This window comes from Marasmius oreades, chromosome 3, assembly GCF_018924745.1.
Source record: "Marasmius oreades isolate 03SP1 chromosome 3, whole genome shotgun sequence".
Taxonomy (NCBI): Eukaryota; Fungi; Basidiomycota; class Agaricomycetes; order Agaricales; family Marasmiaceae; genus Marasmius; species Marasmius oreades.
Window position 1 is genome coordinate 3,850,547 of NC_057325.1, and position 20,526 is coordinate 3,871,072.

The 20,526-nt window shown below is 47.6% G+C and overlaps 8 protein-coding genes across 8 annotated transcripts; 4 read left to right on the top strand and 4 right to left on the bottom strand.

Moving 5' to 3' along the window:
• Positions 1-86: 86 nt before the first annotated feature.
• E1B28_006622 (uncharacterized protein) lies at positions 87-3,017 on the bottom strand. The gene is made up of 6 exons (XM_043151313.1): positions 2,528-3,017; positions 2,196-2,461; positions 911-2,136; positions 752-859; positions 415-698; positions 87-364 (listed from the first exon to the last, which is right to left on the bottom strand). The coding sequence occupies exons 1-5, from the start codon at positions 2,919-2,921 to the stop codon at positions 446-448; spliced, it is 2,247 nt and encodes a 748-aa protein (XP_043012408.1). The 5' UTR covers positions 2,922-3,017; the 3' UTR covers positions 87-364; positions 415-445.
• A 293-nt stretch (positions 3,018-3,310) lies between these two features.
• Positions 3,311-5,301, bottom strand: E1B28_006623 (uncharacterized protein). Its single transcript, XM_043151314.1, has 8 exons — positions 5,020-5,301; positions 4,888-4,958; positions 4,672-4,833; positions 4,493-4,616; positions 4,241-4,434; positions 3,759-4,182; positions 3,565-3,704; positions 3,311-3,499 (listed from the first exon to the last, which is right to left on the bottom strand). The coding sequence occupies exons 1-8, from the start codon at positions 5,153-5,155 to the stop codon at positions 3,398-3,400; spliced, it is 1,353 nt and encodes a 450-aa protein (XP_043012409.1). The 5' UTR covers positions 5,156-5,301; the 3' UTR covers positions 3,311-3,397.
• Positions 5,302-5,738: 437 nt separating this feature from the next.
• Positions 5,739-6,774, top strand: E1B28_006624 (uncharacterized protein). Its single transcript, XM_043151315.1, has one exon. It carries the CDS (start codon positions 5,927-5,929, stop codon positions 6,422-6,424), a length of 498 nt encoding a protein of 165 aa, XP_043012410.1. The 5' UTR covers positions 5,739-5,926; the 3' UTR covers positions 6,425-6,774.
• Positions 6,775-7,284: 510 nt separating this feature from the next.
• On the top strand, positions 7,285-13,193 carry E1B28_006625 (uncharacterized protein). Its single transcript, XM_043151316.1, has 8 exons — positions 7,285-8,893; positions 8,944-9,217; positions 9,270-11,107; positions 11,160-11,281; positions 11,346-11,682; positions 11,737-12,256; positions 12,310-12,577; positions 12,632-13,193. Exons 1-8 carry the CDS (start codon positions 8,047-8,049, stop codon positions 12,815-12,817), a joined length of 4,392 nt encoding a protein of 1,463 aa, XP_043012411.1. The 5' UTR covers positions 7,285-8,046; the 3' UTR covers positions 12,818-13,193.
• Positions 13,194-13,622: 429 nt separating this feature from the next.
• Positions 13,623-15,027, top strand: E1B28_006626 (uncharacterized protein). Its single transcript, XM_043151317.1, has 6 exons — positions 13,623-13,913; positions 13,985-14,072; positions 14,135-14,266; positions 14,327-14,381; positions 14,436-14,469; positions 14,526-15,027. The coding sequence occupies exons 1-6, from the start codon at positions 13,669-13,671 to the stop codon at positions 14,866-14,868; spliced, it is 897 nt and encodes a 298-aa protein (XP_043012412.1). The 5' UTR covers positions 13,623-13,668; the 3' UTR covers positions 14,869-15,027.
• A 188-nt stretch (positions 15,028-15,215) lies between these two features.
• Positions 15,216-16,009, bottom strand: E1B28_006627 (uncharacterized protein). The gene is made up of 3 exons (XM_043151318.1): positions 15,751-16,009; positions 15,396-15,691; positions 15,216-15,339 (listed from the first exon to the last, which is right to left on the bottom strand). The coding sequence occupies exons 1-3, from the start codon at positions 15,985-15,987 to the stop codon at positions 15,249-15,251; spliced, it is 624 nt and encodes a 207-aa protein (XP_043012413.1). The 5' UTR covers positions 15,988-16,009; the 3' UTR covers positions 15,216-15,248.
• A 309-nt stretch (positions 16,010-16,318) lies between these two features.
• Positions 16,319-18,269, top strand: E1B28_006628 (uncharacterized protein). The gene is made up of 6 exons (XM_043151319.1): positions 16,319-16,488; positions 16,546-16,929; positions 16,982-17,167; positions 17,221-17,353; positions 17,409-18,022; positions 18,083-18,269. Exons 1-6 carry the CDS (start codon positions 16,387-16,389, stop codon positions 18,227-18,229), a joined length of 1,566 nt encoding a protein of 521 aa, XP_043012414.1. The 5' UTR covers positions 16,319-16,386; the 3' UTR covers positions 18,230-18,269.
• A 180-nt stretch (positions 18,270-18,449) lies between these two features.
• Positions 18,450-20,207, bottom strand: E1B28_006629 (uncharacterized protein; the record flags this gene model as incomplete). Its single annotated transcript, XM_043151320.1, has 8 exons — positions 18,450-18,534; positions 18,595-18,669; positions 18,740-18,900; positions 18,955-19,065; positions 19,120-19,713; positions 19,772-19,981; positions 20,043-20,071; positions 20,129-20,207. 8 exons carry the CDS (start codon positions 20,205-20,207, stop codon positions 18,450-18,452), a joined length of 1,344 nt encoding a protein of 447 aa, XP_043012415.1.
• Between the last annotated feature and the right edge of the window lie 319 nt (positions 20,208-20,526).

Consider the following 20,526-nt stretch of genomic DNA (forward strand, 5'->3'; position numbering starts at 1 on the left):
AGGAACAAGCTACAATTTTCCGTAACCGAGCCGGGATTGCCAGACGCTCATTATAGCACTTGACGCTCACAAACACACTCTCGTCAATTTAAGTAAAGTATTCATTACGAGACTGAATTCAAACTAAATAGAAGGACCTGGTATGCAGAGTAGGTATGCAATAAATTTAGAAATACAAAGCTGTAAGTATATGTCATAGTAAACTATAGTACCACCCTTCCAATCGTGTCGTCCACAGAGGGGGGGGAAGTGCGGTCGTTGATAAATTCATGCAATAAAGTTCTAGTAAATCAAAAGAGGTCGTGGAAGAAGATGAAGGAAGGTATTGAAAAACGGAGAATAAGGACTGGTACTTTTGCTTCCCCTGGTCGAATCAAAAAACAGCACACACACACAGAAACGTCATAAACTAACCCAGCTCAAGGACTGTCCGGTCCCAAGTTCATCACCAATGAATCCACTCTCCGTACATATTCGGTCGTTCTCCTCTGATATAGCTCTCAAATGTTCTCTTCAGAACCGTTGACCAATCTAAATCCCGCTTGTCCGGCTCGACAGCGTCATCCAGAGGATCCCTATCATTGTCAGCAGATTTCGGGGCAGCTTCAGTTCTCAACGCTTTCCGTGCTGCACGCTCTCCAGCTAGGAATTGTGTTCCTAGGTCGGGCCAATTCCGTGTTGGGTCAAAGGGTTTCCACCTACGCACATATAAGGAATGGTGATAGGTGATCATAACGACGTACGGACGTACCAGAAGTTATGAAAATGGTAAGAATAAGCACCCTTGAAAAAGCCGTGGAATCCGAGCATCTGAGGGGCAGCACTTGCCACCATCGGGGTTTCAAAGAAGTCAGAAAACCTGAGAAAGAGTCAATCTGAAGGACAAAAGCGAACTTGGAATAGCACTTACTCAGTGAAGTAAGGCTGAGGAGGCCGATCTCGTTGATAGTACTCGGTGTTCAACCAAGCAGAATCAAAAAGGGCATCCGGTAATCTCAACAGTAATCCTTCCGAATACGCATCCGCTAGATACCTCGAAACAGTCATCGGATGGAAATCCAACCCATTCCTCAACGCTGTCCTGAACAAGAAACTGCCTAACGCGGAATGTTTGTTCATTCTGAGCACTGCAGTATTGTACTTCTCCAACCGTGACCATCGATACGCGAAAGCTCCTTTCCAGCCCCAAAGCTCCTCCCAATCTCTCAGGAAGATGGTATCGGCATCGAGGTAAATGCCGCCAAAACGATGGCAAAGAACAAATCGTGCCATATCTGAAAGGATGACCGAGAGCCTGTCATATGTCGAAGACGACTTCGATCCGAGACGGTTCACAATATCATCTTCGTCTACCATCTTCGTGGTGGAAACAGCAGACTCTGACTCCCCATCTTCGGAAGAACTTTCATCCTCGGCATCCTGTTTCTTGACATTAATGATATGGCCACCGGAATTGAAGAGCGAATCCTGTAATGCCCTCCACTCTTTCTTGATCTCCGGCACCCCATCCAACTGCTCTGTGGTGTTCCACAGCTTGAACTTGATGACATCCTTGAAACGCGGATGTAAAAACGGTGAAGCCCATGGGCTGACTTTGAGCGACTCGAACATGTCATGCAACGCGTTAGGATTCGGTACAGATGCTGCTGGACCAGGATTGATCCATAACCAGAATTGCGGTCGACATACGGGTGAATCGGCGGGAAATTCGTGGTAATGAATGCCGGTATTCTGTGTGAAGAGGAAAGAAAGGAGCGCGAGGTAAGGTTTGTCGGTAAAAGGACCTGTCCAGAACATATGAAACAAACGAGGATTGTCTGGATCGCATGGTTCAGGAAGCTCGCTATTTGGTCGATGATAAAGGGTTGGAGGTAGTGTGAGCGGCGGTTCCCAGTCAACGCCTCGTTTGGGAAAAAGACCCGCGTTCGGGTCACTCGGGCTTTCGGTACCATCGGTTTTATGCCGGTGGACGGGGTTGGGAGTAAAGGGAGGATCGGGTTGTACTTCTTCCGACGTTGTCGAGTTGGCAACTTCCATGTAGATATACTTCCAGTCGTCCAAATTTCCTCGTCTCGAACGTTGCCCATTATCGAGTCCTCCTCCAAGTCGTAGCATTTCCAAGCAATCGCGTACGTACTAAGAAAACATACAATTGTTAATAAAAAAGAAGCGAAAATGTGCTCCCACGATCGCACCTTATTCGTTGAGAAATCGCAATGTTTCATTATTATATCCATGTCAGCGACACTTCCAGGTACAGGACGCGGTGGATACGCGACGTGTGGAGGGATACTCTGAATATCGAGGTAACGTCTTTTTGGCCCTACGCCGAAAGGATCAGTATCTGCTTGCGTCGTGACTATTGAAGGCGGTGGTCTGTATCTGGATGGTGCCTCTCGCCGTTGCTTGGCTGGTAATGCAGGATTATGAGGAGAAGATAGAAACCCAATCTGTTTAGGTACTGTTCGGACAAGAATGTCAACATCACATTCGGTTGACAGAAAAGAGAATTATAAGGACCACGTACTGCCGCGTCGAGAAGGATAATGACCACTCCGAATCTCCCAATCCCATATTCTCTGCAAGTCATCCCTCTGGAACACCAAAGTAGGCGGATCTCCCACTGGCGGCCAAGATTCAGGCCACTCTGGTCCCGTTCCACTTCTCGAAAACAGCATCACAGTTGTGACCACTGCCATGCACGCTAAGCATAGTAACAGCGGCGTTCGCTTTCTCCCGTCGAATTTCGGTATCCGTATGCGCACGTATCTGACATCGAAATTGGGGACTAGAACACGCAAACGCCTATTGGGAACGCCAGGAATGGGGAGAAAAAGAGATTTTGTCCATGAGCGCTTCGATTTGTGACCGTACTTTTCGTAGACTGCAGAATGTAGAGGCAATGCCACACTGGGTGACATGTCCTTGCCCTTGTCGTTGCCGTAGAATACAAGAGGGGGTAATGAAACGGAAGTTTTTCTAGAGATTGTCAGACGTGTAAGGTTCTGTGGCTGTGATCTCGGCTAACACCATTGACATTGCCAATTTTTCCAGATTTCGGATGTAAGTAAGCAGATCCGGAATTCGCCATAATTTTCCAGATTCTACACCAAAAAAGACACATTTCTGAAACCTACGACCGTACGCGTCCGTGTTCGCCTGGCGCCACCGAACTGCCATCCAGGCCGTGATACGCTGAGAACTGCACAGCACAAGGATAAACTACTACAGTTAGAACCAGAGTACCCGCCGATAGACTGATAGAGAGTGGGGGTACACCCACGAAATCGTAGATGTCCCCACATACTTTCACAGACAAAGTGGAGTTTGAATGCTCGCTTGTGCTGGCTAAATACACATAATGAACACAGAGTTACATTTCATCCCCATCCCGAGCTTATGCTTGCTTCTTGGCCAGTCCCTTGGGCAGTTCCTTGACGAAGGGAAGGAAGTCCCGGCCTTGCATGTATGGCTGGAGGACCTTGGGTATCCGAACGCCCTGTATATAACGCAAAAAATGAGTGGCCATTCCCATGCAGATCATGGTCATGTCGTGGCACCGACCTCGGGTGTTTGATAATTCTCCACCAAACAGCACAACGCACGTTGTGTTGCGCAGAGAGTACCGTTCAACATATGGCAATAGACTTTCCGCGTCTGATCTTTGGTTTTCAAACCACATCGGACTTCTAACCTTCTAGCCTCTACGAGAAGACGAAGTTGGGCACCAATTCGAAACAGTCAAAACGGAAACTTACGATAATCGGTGCAATTCGAACACGATACCAACTCCTTGTACGCTCTCTGGAAGGGGAACCACGCCTCCAAATCATACTTCATCGCTGCTGCCAGATTCAAGGCACCCGAGACAATGCCAACAACCTGATACCGCAGTCCCAAGCTCTGATAAAATTCCTCGCTGTTCGCGACCATGTTCTCCAGCGTCTCCCAGCTCTTCTCGGGGTCATCAACGATGAATTGTTCAACCTTTTCGAACTGGTGAACTCGGAAAATCCCCCACATATCTCTACCAGCCGAACCGGCTTCTTTTCGGAAACAGGTCGAATATCCGGCGTAGCGTATGGGCAACTGACTCTTTTCAAGCCAGTCATCCGCGTGGAAGGCCGAGATAGGCTGCTCCGAAGTGGCAATAAGGTATTTTTCGTCTTCCGAGGCAATGACCTGCCGGACGGGAAAGCGTCGGAATTTACTGAGAAGACAGGGATAGCGTCTGACTCACTTTATACAGTTCATCGTCAAATTGATCCAGTTGAGCAGTCTTTCCCATCCAATCCTTGTTCATCATGAATGGTGGTTGGATCTTCTTGTATCCTTTTTTGCGTAAAAAGTCGAGAGCATACCCGATGAGGGCTTGATTGAGGTCGATACCATCGTTGGTTAGGTAGTATCCTCGATGTCCTGCGATCTTAGCACCTGAGAATGTTAACGCAATGAGTGAATTCTGCCAGGAGGAATGACAACTTTCGCTAACCTCGCTCCAGGTCCATCGCGTCCAGTCTCAGCAGCACTTCATGGTGTGGTAGGATATCTGCTCGTACTGGTGGTTCGTCGGTTTCATCCGCTGGATTCCAGGTACGAAGCACGGTATTATCATCCTGTGAACAGTAGTTAAGCCTTGGGGGGAGACAAAAGATCGAGAAAAAAACCAACCTCTGTCAAGCTGACCGGAACCTTCTTGCCAACAATATTACCAACCGTGCTGGCCTTCTTTCTCATCTCCATTTCGAAATCTTTGGCCTCTTTTCGTTTTGCTTCTACCTGCGCATCGAGGTCTTTCTTCTTTGCTACCAGGTCGTCTGCAGGTTCTTTGGCCTAGGAGTGGATTCAGCACGCTGCGTAGTGATCGAGGCGTATCGTCCAACAAACCTTTTTCTTTGCCGAAATCTCCTTTTGGACCGCATTCACTTGTTTACTCAAACTATTCGCGTCAAAGTCCACTAGAAAAAAGTTTGCTGTTCAACGAGGAAGGTTCAAAAAAAGGAGTCAGAAAACACATACTCTTTACCCAATCGCTATACATCTGAATAATCTCATCCACAAGTTCCACCGAATGTCCTCTCTTCCTCTGCGACTCCCGAACCTCCTCCGCACTCCCCCCCTTGTTGTCAATAAAATGTAAGATATCTAAAGTCATCTTGGTTCTGTTTTAGTTCAGATGAGATTTATCGTGTGTGTGGGTATCAAGGATTGCTGGGCCTTTCTTGAAATCGATGTATTGTATTGGCAGTGATCAAAAGCTGTCGTTTAAATATCACCAGTGTTCGTGCGAGTCAAGGAAAGAAAGCAACAAATTGTTGACTCGAATCGATTAAAGATTAGATTAGATCCCGTGCGGTGATAACTTTTGAACATTCTCCTTTTCGGTTTGGCGCTGATCAAAGACTGCCGTTCAAATACCACAGGCTGTGTGAAGTTGCTGGTTCAACCCAAGGTCTTCATGGCAAACTGCGAGGTAATGGAACGCTTTGGCTTGACTTGATGCTTTAAGTTTAAAGATTAGATTAGATTCGACCAGGCACGTGCGCTATACACACAGGTAAACAAACTCCCAGGTTTGGCGGTGCCGTTGATCCGACCACTCTCATTTCGCTTTTTACCTTTTTCACAAGCGTTCACAAGCCCCGCCCACTAAAGGACGCGTCGTATCTTTACAAGTGAATAATGTTTGGCCTTATAAGACGTATATCGGGTTCTATCGTCCCTCGTCCGGATAGGCCTTGGGAAGAAGATGGTGCGTTGTATTTTTGTGACAGCGTCGTTATTCACTTGTTGATTATGTTTTCTCTTTTCATGTTCGTTTTTTCTTTCTTCAACCCTACACGCCCATCGTCATCTGTGAATAAAAGCGACGTCAAATGCACCAAAGGTTGGTCGTAAAAGGAGGCGAAGCTCGACGGACAGAGACATGGATGTGTTGGCAGAGGTTGAGTCGAGTAAGAAGAAAGTGAGAGGGGATACTCCGCTCACTCAAAGTGAATCGTCGAGTTCTCCTGCACAGGCTGTTGACTCGGAGGGTATGAAGGAAGTTACCAAAGGCGTGAAGGACGTCGAGTTGAAGGACAAGGAGAAGAAACAGCAGAAAACAGTTGGGGACATTCACCCGGAAACTGTACCTTTACCTGAAGAGGTTGCAGGGGAACTAGACTCTTCGTCTATCGCCTCGACACCACCCCCTGGACAAGATGAAGAAGGAGAGGACGAGAAAGATGCTGTTACTACCGATACTGATGTCAAAGCGGAAGTCAAAGAGGGTCAGAATCAGTCAGATGATGACGAGACTAAGGTGGGCGATGTCGCTGAGGCAGCAGCTAGCGTAGAGGTGTCGAAGGAGCCCAGCAAAGAACCCGTAACGGAGGTTTCGGCTGATGCTACAACAGCTCAAGACGCAGACCCCAAGAACTAAACAGCTCGAACACGCATTAACGTGACGAGCCATATCTATCATACTCATTAACGCCCCTTCCTTTCGCTTGTACATCTTCCTGGATACCCCCTACTCTCCTCTTCTCCGTCCTCTATTCTATCCCCCATATTTACGACATTCCTATAGCTGTCGCTCAACCATCTGTTTTACTTATTTCATTTTTTTATCTTATTTCTGTCCTTGTATCATTTCCCAACGGCAAGGGTTTTCATAAGCATCCTTTATGATGGCGTTGTTGTGTTACTTTCATACACGACCTTCTCGAAAGTTGGCTCTTCCATGTACTCTTGTCATCGTCACCTCTGCTTTGCGGTCGCTCTGCATCCGGCTATCATCGTGCTGTTAAATTGTATTGTTGCACTTGTATTCTATCATCTAGATCGGAGTCAATGCTAGGTTCCTTTAACGGATCATTCAATATTCAATGCTCTACCATCATTGCCTGAAATACAGATTGTGCATCCTAAAGTCAGCCCGGGAAATGGGTTTTGCATATGGCATATCGTATTCGAGTACGGAGCTACACAATGTTATTTCGAAGGTATAAGTAAGTACTAGTATAATAGACGAGAAATCATAAATCATAAATACTACACTGAAAGAAGAGTGGCACGCGAATCGATAGCGTGTACTAGGAGGGCGTGGGGGCATGACATGTCGTTCTGAGGGTACTTTCGTTGCATGAAAGATCATAGGTAAGCGTACGCAGGTGGAGGTGAGTACTCTTGTCGCGGTCATCAACCTGCTGACCGTGCTGTTGATTTACTTGTATTCTAGATCGGAGTCAATGATGGTTCGAATTCTAGCAATCCGCAGCCAAATGTATGGATCCTAGTACGCGCAAAAATTTAAATCAATGATCTGGCAGATGTTGATTCGATATTCGACGAAATTCTTTGGCCCCCATCGGGGAGTACATCATATACATACAATGGTTCGTTCCGTATCTTTGGCATACCCATTATCGATGAGCAGACGGGCTTTGTGTGCAAGGACGTCGTATTCGTTCGACCCCGTATCGAACCCAAGCAGCCTTTCACCGATACTCTTCGGCCGAGTTCTATAATCCATTCGAAGAAAATTTGAAAAGATCGTGACCAGCTACTCCGAGAAAGTGCCGTCTGGATCGTACGTGTCCGTAGGTGTGTTCTTGCCAATCCGAGTCCTGGTTAGAATTGAACGAATGTCGAGCGACTACACAGGATACCAGTGGCATGGTTTACGAGGGATTTTTTGGTGGTAGATACTGTCAAAGAGTGGGCCAGAGTTTGTACGGCCGGTTTAGATATGAGGTGCCTTAAGTACATTTCTGGTACCTCTGATAGCATATGCTCTCGGAGTTTTTGAACTAGAATTTCCCACAGCTGATGGAGACGAGGTCCGTGTCGTGGTCTGTGGTATATTGCGAGAGTATAGCGGTAGTCGGTCTGCTCCCATTGGCCTGAGAGAGCTCCCAAGATTCATCGTGAGAGTGGTGGCACAAAAGTGAATGGGCCTGGCTGACTAATCCATTCACCGCATTTTTGGACCTCCACAGACCTCCCAAGTGCCTAGCTGAAATCCCTCGCTGGCCTGGCAGAAAGCAGCGCCGGTGCCCCTCAATGGCACGAATGTTGCCCCTCTACCTCATATCTCTATCCTTATTGCTCTTAACCTACGCCAAACATGCATCTAAGGATCTGGCAAGGTTGTCCTTAGCAAGCAGACCCGCGTACAAGAGGTTATTAGCGGAGGAACAAACTCACACTACTTCGTCTTCGAGTTCATCATCAACGGCCGATGGAGACCCACCAGGAAACTCGGATTTGGTGGACATCGTTCTTGTTGCATCCGTGGATGGAAAGTTCCATGCACTGAACCGGACTTCAGGACAATTGTTATGGTCGATGGCTTCTGACGATGGTTATTCGACGACGAAGAGCAACTTTTCGGCTTTTGCACCCCTCGTTAGGACTCAACATCCACCACCGTTGGCCAACGATGATGAAGCTAGCAAGTTATCCGGTGTTCGGCCCACAACGACTCAGGAATTTTATATCGTGGAACCTCAATCTGGGGATATATATGTGGCTTCTACAGCTTCGCCTCTCAGTCCGCTCCAGAGATTTCCCCACTCCATGCCCGAACTTGTCGATATGGCGCCGTTCTCGTTCAAAGATCATGGTTACCACAGAGTTTTCGTTGGGAGGAAGGAAAGCAAGTTGATATCGGTTGAGCTGGAAACTGGAAGAATTCGGGAGGTTATTGGTGGTGAATGTCCTTGGGATCCGTTGTCAGAGATTGTCGGGATGGAGATGGAGAAAGATTCAAATCATGTCATTGACTTGGATGAGTTGGAGAACGACTCTACTACAATCGAGTATGTGGATTACGATGAAGAAGATGATGGGTTTGGTTCCAAGGATGGAAATAAAAAGAAGTCAACTGAAGTCTTCATTGGGCGAACCGGTGCGTTTCTAAAATGGTTCTCAAGCCAGTATGCTCATCGTGACTACTAGACTACCATGTTTCCATATACACAAAGCCTGTCGCTGCTGTGCAATCTACGATTACCACGCCCCCGGTGCAGGACCTGAGTTTCTCCGTGTATGGTCCAAACAATCAAGATGCATTTCTCCAGAACGAGTATACAAAGACGAAAGACGGTAGATACGTTGCAGGTTTATCCACAGGAGAGGTCATAGCTTTTCAGTCCAGGTGGTCGAAGACTGGGGACAATCAAGGTGGTGGTCAGCAGCCGTTACTTTGGTCACAGAATTTCCGGAATCCAATGTGGGTATTCCTTTATATCCGTCTATATCACCTCAACTAAGGTTCCCGGTAGTGTGGCGACCTTCGACGTTTTTGAACGCCGCGATGCTAACAGCGATCTTCCCGGTTTCGGCGAAGGCAGTGACCAACATACCTACGTACTCCTGCAGCCTCAGCCAGCGTTACGGGATTTTCATCCGTCATTGGACTTATCGACCTACGAACATACACCAGGATCTTCTGCAGATTCTGACGCTAGCGGACCAAAAGTTTCTCCCCTCGAACAGTTACTCCCTAATGCCCGCTCAGCATACATCGGTATTGTCGAAGAAACGGGAAGTCTATTCGCAATGAGCCCAGATAAATATCCTTTTGTCGCTTTTGGTGGGCGTGAAGTCGGGTCCGGGGGAACGAGGAGGTTGATCGAGGCTAGTCCGCAGTCTATTTCCGATCTAGATGACGAGAAGTTCATATCCTTGGATGAAGTCACTCGAAGGAGGAGGGAGAGGGAGGAGAGAGAAAGAGAGAGAACGCGGGGAGAAACGGTTACTGGGGAAGGGACGTCCAGTACTTCGAGTTCGGCAACCGCTCAGTCATCTTCCTCTTCGAGGCCTGACCAGTGTAACCTTGACGATGGCGGAGTCTTCGATGCCAGGTGTTTCGTCGGCGTGAGGAAGTTGGCTGATAGTAGTGATGACAAGGGTTCAGGATTTGGCGCAGCTGTTGGGCGTAACGCCAATCGTGGGCGCCCTGGTGACAATGGTAACGTCAAGTTCGAAGGGTATAACATAGGAAGGTCAGGTGGATTGGATGATTATGGAATGTCGGGAAGACTTTTGGATGCACCGAGACGGAACCATAACGATGAAGACGAGCCTTCTCGTGTCGTCTCATCGGACGGTGCATCTTCCAGCTCCTCAGGAGGAAGTCAACGCGATTCGACGAACGCATCAGGGATAGAGCGTCACTCGGCTGGGCTCTTGGTTCAACTCTACGGACTCTTCCTTTCGGGATCCGGTGCGATTGCATCCACCTTGTCTCTCGCATTCGTTATCTCAGCCTTTATCTTCGTCCGGTCGCGCCCCGAAGATCAGACTGGGCTGAGACAGCTGATACCGGCAGCGTCGAACCTCGATCTTCAAGCCGCTCGTTTACCCACACTCCAGGAAGCACGTGAAGGACGAGTGATAGACCCGAACGTCCTTGGTAATGGTTTAACAAACGGAGACATCACTCCCGAGTCCAGGTCTGATCCTCTCCCTGTGCAACCTCTCGAAAATCAACAACAACCGCGTGCTGAAGAAGACATTACAGTTCCTTCGAGAGATACCTCCTCACCGGTGGAGGATTCCTCAGCACGTCGGTCGAAACCTCTACCCCCAACACCCTCATCGAGACAATCACAATCTCAGCCTCCTTCGACGCCGAAATCTTCTTCAGCCAAATTACCCGCAACACCCAAAACTCCAAGAACCCCTCAACGAACTCGAAAACAGTCAAATACTGACGCTCTTGCTCCTACTCCTCATAGTCGCAATAGCACCAGCACTAGCGTTGGTGTGGGGGAAAGTGATGTCGATGTTTCTTCTTATGTAGAGGTACATCCTGATAGGGATACAGAAGTCGATGAGATTGATGGAGAGGTTGAGGAAGGTGAGGAACAGGACGTTGAAGGCGAGGGTGAGGGTGGCGAAGTGGCACCAAGGAAGTCTAAAGTGAGGAGAGGGAAGAGAGGACGGAAGAAGCGCAAAGGTGGCGTGGCTGAGGAAGGAGCGAAGGAAAAGGAGAATGTGCCGATTCCTACGACACCAACTCCAGCACAACTACAAGTGCCTGGACCATCGATGCTTATTGTACCTTCTACACCGATGGTCACGAAACCCTCGTTGATAGTGTCGGATACGATTCTCGGTAAGCATGCCGTGTCTTAAAACCGGCGGTTTTATCTTACAATTCTTCGTAGGATTTGGATCACACGGAACAGTGGTATTCCGAGGAGATCTTCAAGGTCGTCAAGTGGCTGTCAAACGTTTGTTGCAGTCATTTGTAACACTAGCATCGAGGGAGGTTAGCATTCTTCAGGAGGTATGCCTTTTTCTTTTACATTATCCCCACATGCGTGGATCGTTTACCGATTTTTTACCTCTAGTCTGACGACCACCCTAATGTTATCCGATACTATTACCAAGAAGCTCATGCGGATTTCCTTTATATCGCCCTAGAGCTCTGTCCAGCTACCCTTGCAGATATAATAGAGTACGCGGCTAGCGGAGGGTTCGAGTCTTGTGGAGAAGGGAGAAGTGGGAAGGAAGGCATGAAGCCGGAAGAGTGGAACGATCTAATACGGTGTTTTGATCCCAAGAAGGCACTCAAGCAGATCGCGAGTGGGCTTAGGCATCTACATGCGTTGAAGTTGGTTCATCGTGATATTAAACCTCAGAATATTCTCGTAAGCGCAGGTCCAAGTAGAGGAGGTGCTGTCAGAGGTGAGAGGATTGTCGATCTCTTTTCTATCAATCACTCATCGTATATCACATCAGCCCGTGGGTCAATGGGTGGATACCGCATGTTGATATCCGACTTTGGATTGTGCAAGAAACTTGACATGGACCAAACGAGTTTCCTACCGACCGCTCAAGGTGCTATGGGTGCTGGAACCGTTGGATGGCGCGCACCTGAAATTCTTCGTGGAGAGGTCAAATTGGACGAGGGTGCTACAAGTGGAGACGATCAGTCGTCACGAGGTAGTTCGATTGGGACAGCAACTATTGGCTCTACGGGTACGAACGGTACTACTTCGTCTGGCGGTGGTACGAAATCGACGAGGTTGACGAAGAGTGTTGATATATTTGCTTTGGGGTGTTTGTTCTTTTATACTTTAACCAACGGACTGCATCCATTTGGGGACCGGTACGAGAGGGAGGTCAATATTTTGAAAGGGGCGATGAATCTAGATGGACTGGATAAGGTGGATGGGGGAAGCGGTGGGAGGTGGAGTGAGGAGGCAGTCGAAGCGCGAGATTTGATTGGAAGGATGTTGAGTGACGAGGCAAGGAATAGGTCATTCAATCGCTTCGAATCCTTTGGTTTTTACTTACCTTCGAGTCACGCAGACCTGATACGACAACGTGTCTTCTCCATCCTTTCTTCTGGGATTCAGGTCGACGGCTCAATTTCCTACAAGATGCTTCAGATCGGTTCGAAGTCATGTGTAGAGACCCCAAAGACGATCATCTTCTGGCCTTGGAGGAAGGTGCTCCCAATATTCTCGGAACCGACTGGTACACGAGAATGGATCGAGTGTTCGTGGAGAACCTCGGTAAATTCAGGAAATATGATGGGAAATCGGTGCAGGACTTGTTAAGAGCGTTGAGGAACAAGGTTGGTGCCCCTCCGTTTGACCTTTGAATCTCGTTCAAACGCTCCATCAATCAGAAACATCACTACCAAGACTTACCGGACAACGTGAAGAGACATCTAGGATCCATGCCAGAAGGGTATCTCAGTTACTTCACTAAGAGATACCCAAGACTTTTCATGCACGTCCATCGTGTTATTGGCGAGTCTGAGCTCAAAGACGAATCCTTGTTCAACACCTACTTTGAACTCGCCGAGCAGTAAAATTTCCTCGCAGATCATCATACGTTTTCTGCTACCTCAACTCCTTTCTCTTACACGTCTCGTCGGTGTCGGGTTCTTTGGTGTGTGCTTGATTGTATTTTTCTCTGTATCATGATTTGTCTCTCCCATTCTCCAATCTGCATACTGCATTCTTTCATGAAAGAATGATCCCCTTATATCATCCATCATCATCTTTTATGCTTCATTGCAGTCCTGTCTCGCTATCATGCTATCATAACTTGATATTCTTTCCTTTTTTGCTCTCAAGCTGTAGTACTTACTATCTTTATTGGATCTCCCAACTGCATTCTAATTGTGTACATCCGTCATGTATATACGGTCTCAAAAAGCATATTAACACCACTAATTTCCCCAGTTAATCTTACTACTACGGCAGAAGCAAGGAGTGAGAGTTACCTGACTGAGAGAAGGGCCTAGCGTTGCGTAAGTTTGCTCCGGGAGGTTAACTTATCCCCTTCTCGTGTTGTGCAAGAAACCTAAACTTACCATTTTCAAACTGACCGGTAAGCTATCAGTAGCTTACTGGTGAGTTACTTCTGGGCTCCGGCCGACCTCGGTTTATAACTTACCGGCCAATCAACTACCCAAAAAGAGAAGTTTTGAAATTGCAGGCCTCCGACCACTTAGGTTTTAGGCTTTGGGCAGTGAGTAGCTTACCGGTAAGGCTTAAATTACTTGGCCTCCCGACCGACCCGTAACTTACCAGACTCCCCGGTTTATAACAATGGATTTATGTGGTTACATGTGGGTCCATTTCATCGCGGATGAGTGGCACGTGGCGTATGTCATGCTTTCCTAACCCTCCAATCCAAACGCAGCGCTTCACCACCATGTCCAATACAGCGTCTCCTTCACCTAAACCCATTGTTTACGTCGAGTACGATCCTTCGTCCCTCCCTCCAGCGCTGCCAAACTACACTCGATTCGTTTGCATCGCAGATACACACTCACACGAATTTTACGTTCCCCCAGGCGATGTTCTTCTACATGGAGGTGACTTGACCAATACTGGCACTGTGCACAACTTTGAGAAGACTATGGAGTGGCTGTATGGAATGCCACATAACGTGAAGGTGTACGTCAATTTTCCCCAATGCCCGAGATCGGGGTTGAAGCGTGATGCTAAATGAAGCCAATTTCATGCAGGATAATAGGAGGAAACCATGATCTTACTCTTCACAGGAAATGGTACGACGACAATTGGGATAGATGGCACTATAGGATTGGGAAACAGGTGTTATACATGTTCATCGAGTGTTAGAGGCACGATACACTGGTGACTGAATTCCCTTGCAGGATATCAAAACAATCATGGAGCTTATAAAGGGCCCCAAGGCCAAGGAAGCGGGAATTATCTATCTGGAAGACGAAAAAACCACCTTTCAAGCTAAAGAAGGAGGAAGGTTTTGGTCTGCGTACGGCTCACCGGTTTGTCGCTACGATTCGTTTTGTTTTAAGTCCGCACTCTGATATTTAATTACATGATAGTGGTCTCCGTGGTTCTACGACTGGGCCTTCAATTATCCAAGAGAAGAAGGCGAAAGTAGGCGTATTGAAGCCGTTACCTTTCGCTCACCTTGACGATCCTCAACTCCAGAACTAGTTTCCAAGTTTCCAAAAACGGATATCTTGTGCGTGCCTCCCTCGACCTATGTAGTATCAGCCATATCTTAACATGGTAACGAAGATTAACTCATGGCCCACCACACCGCATATTTGATCGCACCAGTGGAGGGGATTATGCAGGCTGCGTAGACCTCCGGAATCGACTACCTATCCTTCGACCACGCCTCCACGTCTTTGGTCACATACACGAAGCACATGGAGCTTACATCCACTCTTGGAAGGATGGTAGCTGTCCGGCAGTCCAGAATGATGAAGCCATTTCAGAAGATGTTCAGGACAATATTGATACCACGGTATTCGTGAATCCGGCGAATTGGCCCATGGGCAAGCGAAGGGCTGACTATGGCACGAGGGAATTTGGAGGAGAGGGTTTCCAACCGATTGTAGTAGACATAGTGGATTAGAACGCATGGTTCTTCGAGTAATTCTATAATTGTACAGTAGCGACGGTAGCAGTTCCAGCTCAAAGTGTAAAAGTGTACTTGGACTAGCTGTCCACATTATTCACCTCCTCTGTTGGACTTTGTGACAAACTGAGCGTGAAGCGGCGGACCACTGCGACTTTCGATGGTGAGCAAATCTGATGGACTTAGTTTGACTGCGTCAGTGAGTGAAGCATCCCTTTCCCTTTTCTATTATTACTCACCGAAAGTCCTTAGTATGTCTACGTTCGACCAATCAATTAATCAAGTCTTACTGTAATATGACCCTTCCATTCATGCGGATCTGTATGAAATGCTCAAGTTGCAAAAGCGGGATATATTGCGTGAGATCTAATGAATAGTTAAGATATCGACATGTTGGCGAATGCAGATCCCAGTAGTGACTTCTGCTCCTTCTTTTGCTTTCGAAGGTAGTCTATTATTGAGCCTGGGCTACAGAGATCCACCAATCAATGATACCTTTGGAAAGGAAGTACAGACAAACATACCTGGCTGAACCACCCAATGCCTTCAACGCCTGCTCGCGTGCTGCACTAGCTGTCTCTAATGTCGGCTTCTTCTTCTCTACCACATTTCGAAGTTCTGAAGCTCGATCCGACACAGCTTTCTCGGTTCTCCGGACAAGAAGCTCGTTCTCTTCGCGTAGCGTTCTTTCTTCAGCCGTCTCCCTGGGTGGAGGTGGAGGATTCTTCTGGGCTTCGCGAACAACTAGCCTCAATCGCAGCCCTTCACATCCTAATGTTTCGTGTCGTGTTTGCAGCAAGTAATTGTCAATTCCTCCATGCTATAAATTTTCGGCGAGGTTAACGGTCGTCTCCCTGAGGCATGGAGGGTTTACTGTACCTTTTTGATGGTCTTCAGTGCTCTAGTTGTTAATTTGACTCTGATATCCTTTCCCAGTGCCTCGGAGGGTAGCCGTTTGCGCTGAACGTTAGGCAACCATGTTCTGCGCGTTTTATGTTTCGAAAATGGCACGTTGTTGCCATAGCGTTTTGATTTTCCTTGGAAAAGACCTAGTTGAGCCCTTTTGAAGGGTTGCGAGACTGGTGCTACTTTTAGAGTCGGGAGTGTAACGAACATGAACGATGGTGGGAACTTCCAGAGCCCATCGGAGGTTTCGGATTTGTCCTCCCCAGTTTCACCCTTCTTTCTCGCTATAAAACATAATATGTTTGATCGCTGCTACTGTTCGCTAGATAGATGGCCGACCCCCAACTTCCAACGATTCGGACGAGAGCGTCGTTTCCACTGGCACCTAATTCGTGTGTTTTGACCGTCTGCGGTAATGTTTTGTCGTGCAATGTTCGTCCATCTGTACCGTATCTAGTTAGATTATTACATGGGGACTTTCGATGTGGCTGCTGCTTGACTCCGGTACCTCAGACTCCGCCCAGAGCGCGTCGCGTCAAAAGCTTGTCCTTGACCACGCTCATCATCAAAATCTCGGCTGCTTCTACTGAACCTCACTCCCATGAAATAATGGAATCAGGGCAGGAATATAGAACTCGAAAAGTGGAATCGGTTACGGGATTAGCAGGCTCTTCGGTCAGCCACATTAACCTCTTGTCTTCGGTAGCACTGGTGCGTACATTGTAGGTCTCATAACTGTGCAAGACGCTCAAAAATTTCCTCCACAAGTCTTCAATAGCGCTATACTATGCACTGCGTTCCAGATTTCCCTCAAGTCCAACAACAGGCCTCATAGCATCATGGCTGCTACTCGTCTTCCCCTTGCTCCTCTCCATGACGTTCTTCGCGAATCGACCCGGGACTTTATTCCTTCTATTTGGCGTTCCAGCTGGTTTAATACTGACTTTACCGAAGAAAGAACGGGGTGCCCCACTACTGTCACCTACTTCCTCTCGAGCGCTGGAAACACCCAAACCGTCAATACCTCAACTCAACTGCGTGACGACATACAGAGCCCATATGCTTTTGATGACCATGCTTGCAATCCTGGCGGTGGATTTCTCTATCTTTCCTCGGTCGCTGGCAAAGTGCGAGACGTTTGGGTTTTCGTTAGTGAGTGTGATCTTTCATTCGAATCTAACATGTCGTTGAATCGTACTTGTAGATGGATCTAGGCGTTGGGTCTTTTGTGTTCGCGCAAGGGCTCGTTTCGGCAATCCCGTTGATAAAAAATCCATTGCACCTCACGTCGCCTTTTTTACCTAAAGTCTCCAGTATCATTCGGAAAACGATGCCCATTATTGCATTGGGCCTGATCCGAGTTATTCTCGTCAAAGGGACTGATTATCCCGTGAGTCTTGGATAGGTCGGCCAATAGTATGCAAAGAGTTGACTTGGTATAAGGAACACGAAACAGAATATGGTGTTCACTGGAACTTTTTCATTACCCTCGCCCTTTTACCCGTGATGGAAGTGGTTCTCCACCCCTTGATGGTCTACTGCTCTGTTACGTTCATTGGTATCACCGTTGCCATCCGTGAGTTCTTCAGTTGGACTTGCAAGGGTTCAACAATATCTAATCGGATTTCTAGTACACCAGTTAGCTCTATCCAAACTGGGTCTTGAAGACTATGTCTTCAACGCATCACGGGTATCTTCTGTGGTCAGTGCCAATAAGGAGGGCATTGTTTCGCTTGCCGGGTATTTCGCCATTCACCTTCTCGGTTTGACTACCGGAACGCTCATCCTTCCGCCTTCGCCATCATACTTTCGTCGTATTCACCGGCATCTGCAGCAGAGACGAGGAGCTCACGACACCTCAAATACTGTCGACCCGCTGAAGAAGTTAACTTCAACCCGACAAGACGATAAAACTGCCACGGAACTTTGCGCGTACACCGTTGTTTGGTGGATTCTCTTTGGTTCAACGAGATTGCTGAGGTTTGACGGGGGGAGTGGAGCGTCCAGAAGACTGGTCAACATCTCCTATATCTTCTGGGTATCCGCGTACAACACATCATTCATACTCGGATACATGATCTTGGATATCTTATTCTTCCCAACTCCACGACCTTCGAAACCGAAATACAGCAAAGGTAAACCCGTAGAGTATGCTGAGATACACCCGGTGGGTATAAACTCGGAGGAAATCCCTCCCGCTTTATTCACCGCGATCAACAGGAATGGATTGGTTCTGTTTTTGCTCGTACGTTCATGATGTTGCGACTCTGCTCATCTGTGCTGAACTGATTTTATCGTGACTTAGTCCAATTTAGCGACTGGAGTTGTAAACCTGTCTATACCAACTCTAGATACATCCGATACGTGGGCGATATCAATTTTAAGTGTATATAGTTTTGGGATATGTGTTGTTGCATGGGTGTGTAGGAATAGGAAGCTCTGGCAGCTGTAGCCTTTCTTTGGGTCTTCTGATATAGGCTGATTCTCCCCGACCCGTCGGTTAGCTAGTATGGATACAGAAAGTAGAATGGCGTAGATGGTACAAAGGGGCACGAAGTAAAGAGAAGATCTTCGCGTAGCGCGAAGACAAGAAAAGGGCTTTTTGCCATTAATCATCATTGGTATATATAACGTGTCGTTCAATACGGGATGAAATCGCTAGACTGAAAGGGTTACGACCTGGGGTCGTTCACCCGCACATGAAGGTGGTGATGGAAGAGAGGGAGGATATAATCCCTGAAGCGCATGTTTTCCGGTCTGATTGCATCTGATCAGCCCTTCTGTTTGTCCAAGTCAGGGCAGACAACTTTGACTTACGTCGCTTCATGAGCCTCGAGATCCAACTTGCGGAAAACATTAGCAAGAATAAGATACATCTCGCACCAAGCCAAGCTACGAAACGGGGGCACAACGACCACGTCATGAGACAGAAAAATCAATAATGAATTCAAAATTTGCGCACTTGATACCTAAACAAGTCCGTGGTCCTTTTGAAAACGCCACGAGATGTTTTCCTAACTGGTGCGAATTCTCGCCTAACCAGCGTTCTGGAATGAATTTGTGTGGGTCGGGGAACAGGAACGGGTTTGAGTGGACTATGTACGATGCACAAGTAACGATGGTCTGTTCAGGGCAATGTTGTTAGCGGGCCCTAAGTTTCGTTCAGACGAAACTTACGCCTGGAGGTACCGTACGACCTGTAATCGTCACCTCCTTCTCTCCAACCAAGCGGGGCGTGGGGGTAGATGTCCCGCAAGATAGTCGCAAAGATTCTCTGATAACAGCGCCCTATGGGTTCTGTTGAATGGCTTCACCATATAAATCAAGCGACAGAAGACTCACGAGATACGGCAATTCCTCTAGCTGCTCATACTTCATATCCTGTTTGACGTCCTTCCAAGCCTCATCCAGCTCTTTCCTCAACTTACTCAGAACGTCCGGGTTTGTCAATAGATGGAATGTCCCAATCATACATGCGTTCGCTGTCGTGTCAGTCGCAGCAATATGGAAAGCAGCACCTTCGTCGATGAGCTTCCATCTCGGGAGTCCCGAGTCCGAGGAATCCCTGACAAACATATCAAAAACTGCTTTTTTATTTTTATCCTCCAGGTCACAGCCTTTCATCGCTAATTCATCGATTTTCTTCGCAATATACTGCCGTTCTTCCAGTAATGGTATCGTCACTGGGGCGATCCTCCGAGAGATCCATTCGGGAAGGCGGTCTGGACGGAAGGGGAGATATTTGAGAATCCACACGGCGAGGAATATTCCGTCCAAGGCGGTTAGGAATTGGTGTCTGAAGTCTGGAGTGTCGAGTGCGTTCGTTTCTTGGGCGAAAACGTATGATGAGATGATGTCGAAGGTTGCAGCTCGATAGGCGTAGTGTATATTCGGCGGGGTTTGGTATGTTAATAGTGTCTTGATGAGTTTGTTCACCTGTTGCAAGGTCATTAAGGTATCTCCGTGTGTGGGTAGGGGGAGAGAGAGACGATACCTTTGCTTGAACACGGTCCTCTAGTCGTAGGACTGTTTGTCGAGAAAGATACGAACCAAGCTTAAATCGCCTCTTGGCAGCTTCTTTCGGATCGATTTCGCCAAATACCGACCCTGGAGCTGGCGAAGTAGTAAGGTACCAGGTGGGATCCTTGAGTATCTTTGAAGTAACATAGATATCATCGTAGGCACCGGGATCACTGAAGTGTAGCTAAAAGGGTTGCCTGTAAATTCTAGAAAATCCTTCATGATGATGTTTCCGAAGACATTACCTCGTCCGGAGTGACTCTGACGACGGGTCCTGTGGGGAGTCAGTGATGGAACACCTGGAGAAGACTTTGACTAGCGAGGAACTCACCATACTTCTTGTGCAACACTTCGAGTTGGTCTAGCCACCCTCCGTCACAGAATATCTCGTAATATCCCCTGTAGTACATGGTGATGGCGGCGAGCCATGGACCAGGGAATTTATGGAGAGGGTGGAAGAACAGACGATAGAGCGAGCGAGCGAGAAGCAAGGAGATGATAACTGTTGGCCAGGATTGAAATAACATGGAATGTAACTTGAAGGATACACTTACGCGAGTGCACCTGATATATCCCTTGATTTTTGGGAGTTGATGTGGGAGCCAATCCATTGGGACAACTTCACTATTCTTCAGTTGAGCGATATGGGGTAAAACGGTATTAACCCAGATGCATAAGTACATCGAAGCAAGGTCCGAGCACCTGAAAACGCCACTACCCCATCCATTC

What these genes read in the sequence shown, in the direction of transcription:
- E1B28_006628 (XM_043151319.1), top strand. Translation starts at nt 16,387, where the DNA reads ATGGAATCAGGGCAGGAATATAGAACTCGAAAAGTGGAATCGGTTACG. An exon ending in TGGTATCACCGTTGCCATCC is followed by an intron (nt 17,354 to 17,408) that starts GTGAGTTCTTCA and finishes TCGGATTTCTAG; the next exon opens with TACACCAGTTAGCTCTATCC. An exon ending in GATTGGTTCTGTTTTTGCTC is followed by an intron (nt 18,023 to 18,082) that starts GTACGTTCATGA and finishes ATCGTGACTTAG; the next exon opens with TCCAATTTAGCGACTGGAGT.
- E1B28_006623 (XM_043151314.1), bottom strand. Translation starts at nt 5,155, where the DNA reads ATGACTTTAGATATCTTACATTTTATTGACAACAAGGGGGGGAGTGCG. An exon ending in TTCCGGTCAGCTTGACAGAG is followed by an intron (nt 4,617 to 4,671) that starts GTTGGTTTTTTT and finishes TACTGTTCACAG; the next exon opens with GATGATAATACCGTGCTTCG. An exon ending in AGAATTATCAAACACCCGAG is followed by an intron (nt 3,500 to 3,564) that starts GTCGGTGCCACG and finishes CGTTATATACAG; the next exon opens with GGCGTTCGGATACCCAAGGT.
- E1B28_006626 (XM_043151317.1), top strand. Translation starts at nt 13,669, where the DNA reads ATGTCCAATACAGCGTCTCCTTCACCTAAACCCATTGTTTACGTCGAG. An exon ending in ACTATAGGATTGGGAAACAG is followed by an intron (nt 14,073 to 14,134) that starts GTGTTATACATG and finishes ATTCCCTTGCAG; the next exon opens with GATATCAAAACAATCATGGA. An exon ending in GGTCTGCGTACGGCTCACCG is followed by an intron (nt 14,267 to 14,326) that starts GTTTGTCGCTAC and finishes ATTACATGATAG; the next exon opens with TGGTCTCCGTGGTTCTACGA.
- E1B28_006625 (XM_043151316.1), top strand. Translation starts at nt 8,047, where the DNA reads ATGGCACGAATGTTGCCCCTCTACCTCATATCTCTATCCTTATTGCTC. An exon ending in AGTGTCGGATACGATTCTCG is followed by an intron (nt 11,108 to 11,159) that starts GTAAGCATGCCG and finishes AATTCTTCGTAG; the next exon opens with GATTTGGATCACACGGAACA. An exon ending in AGGTTAGCATTCTTCAGGAG is followed by an intron (nt 11,282 to 11,345) that starts GTATGCCTTTTT and finishes TTTTACCTCTAG; the next exon opens with TCTGACGACCACCCTAATGT.
- E1B28_006622 (XM_043151313.1), bottom strand. Translation starts at nt 2,921, where the DNA reads ATGTCACCCAGTGTGGCATTGCCTCTACATTCTGCAGTCTACGAAAAG. An exon ending in GCGATTTCTCAACGAATAAG is followed by an intron (nt 2,137 to 2,195) that starts GTGCGATCGTGG and finishes ATGTTTTCTTAG; the next exon opens with TACGTACGCGATTGCTTGGA. An exon ending in TACCATTTTCATAACTTCTG is followed by an intron (nt 699 to 751) that starts GTACGTCCGTAC and finishes ATATGTGCGTAG; the next exon opens with GTGGAAACCCTTTGACCCAA.
- E1B28_006624 (XM_043151315.1), top strand. Translation starts at nt 5,927, where the DNA reads ATGGATGTGTTGGCAGAGGTTGAGTCGAGTAAGAAGAAAGTGAGAGGG.
- E1B28_006627 (XM_043151318.1), bottom strand. Translation starts at nt 15,987, where the DNA reads ATGTTCGTTACACTCCCGACTCTAAAAGTAGCACCAGTCTCGCAACCC. An exon ending in CACTGAAGACCATCAAAAAG is followed by an intron (nt 15,692 to 15,750) that starts GTACAGTAAACC and finishes GAAAATTTATAG; the next exon opens with CATGGAGGAATTGACAATTA. An exon ending in GCATTGGGTGGTTCAGCCAG is followed by an intron (nt 15,340 to 15,395) that starts GTATGTTTGTCT and finishes GGATCTCTGTAG; the next exon opens with CCCAGGCTCAATAATAGACT.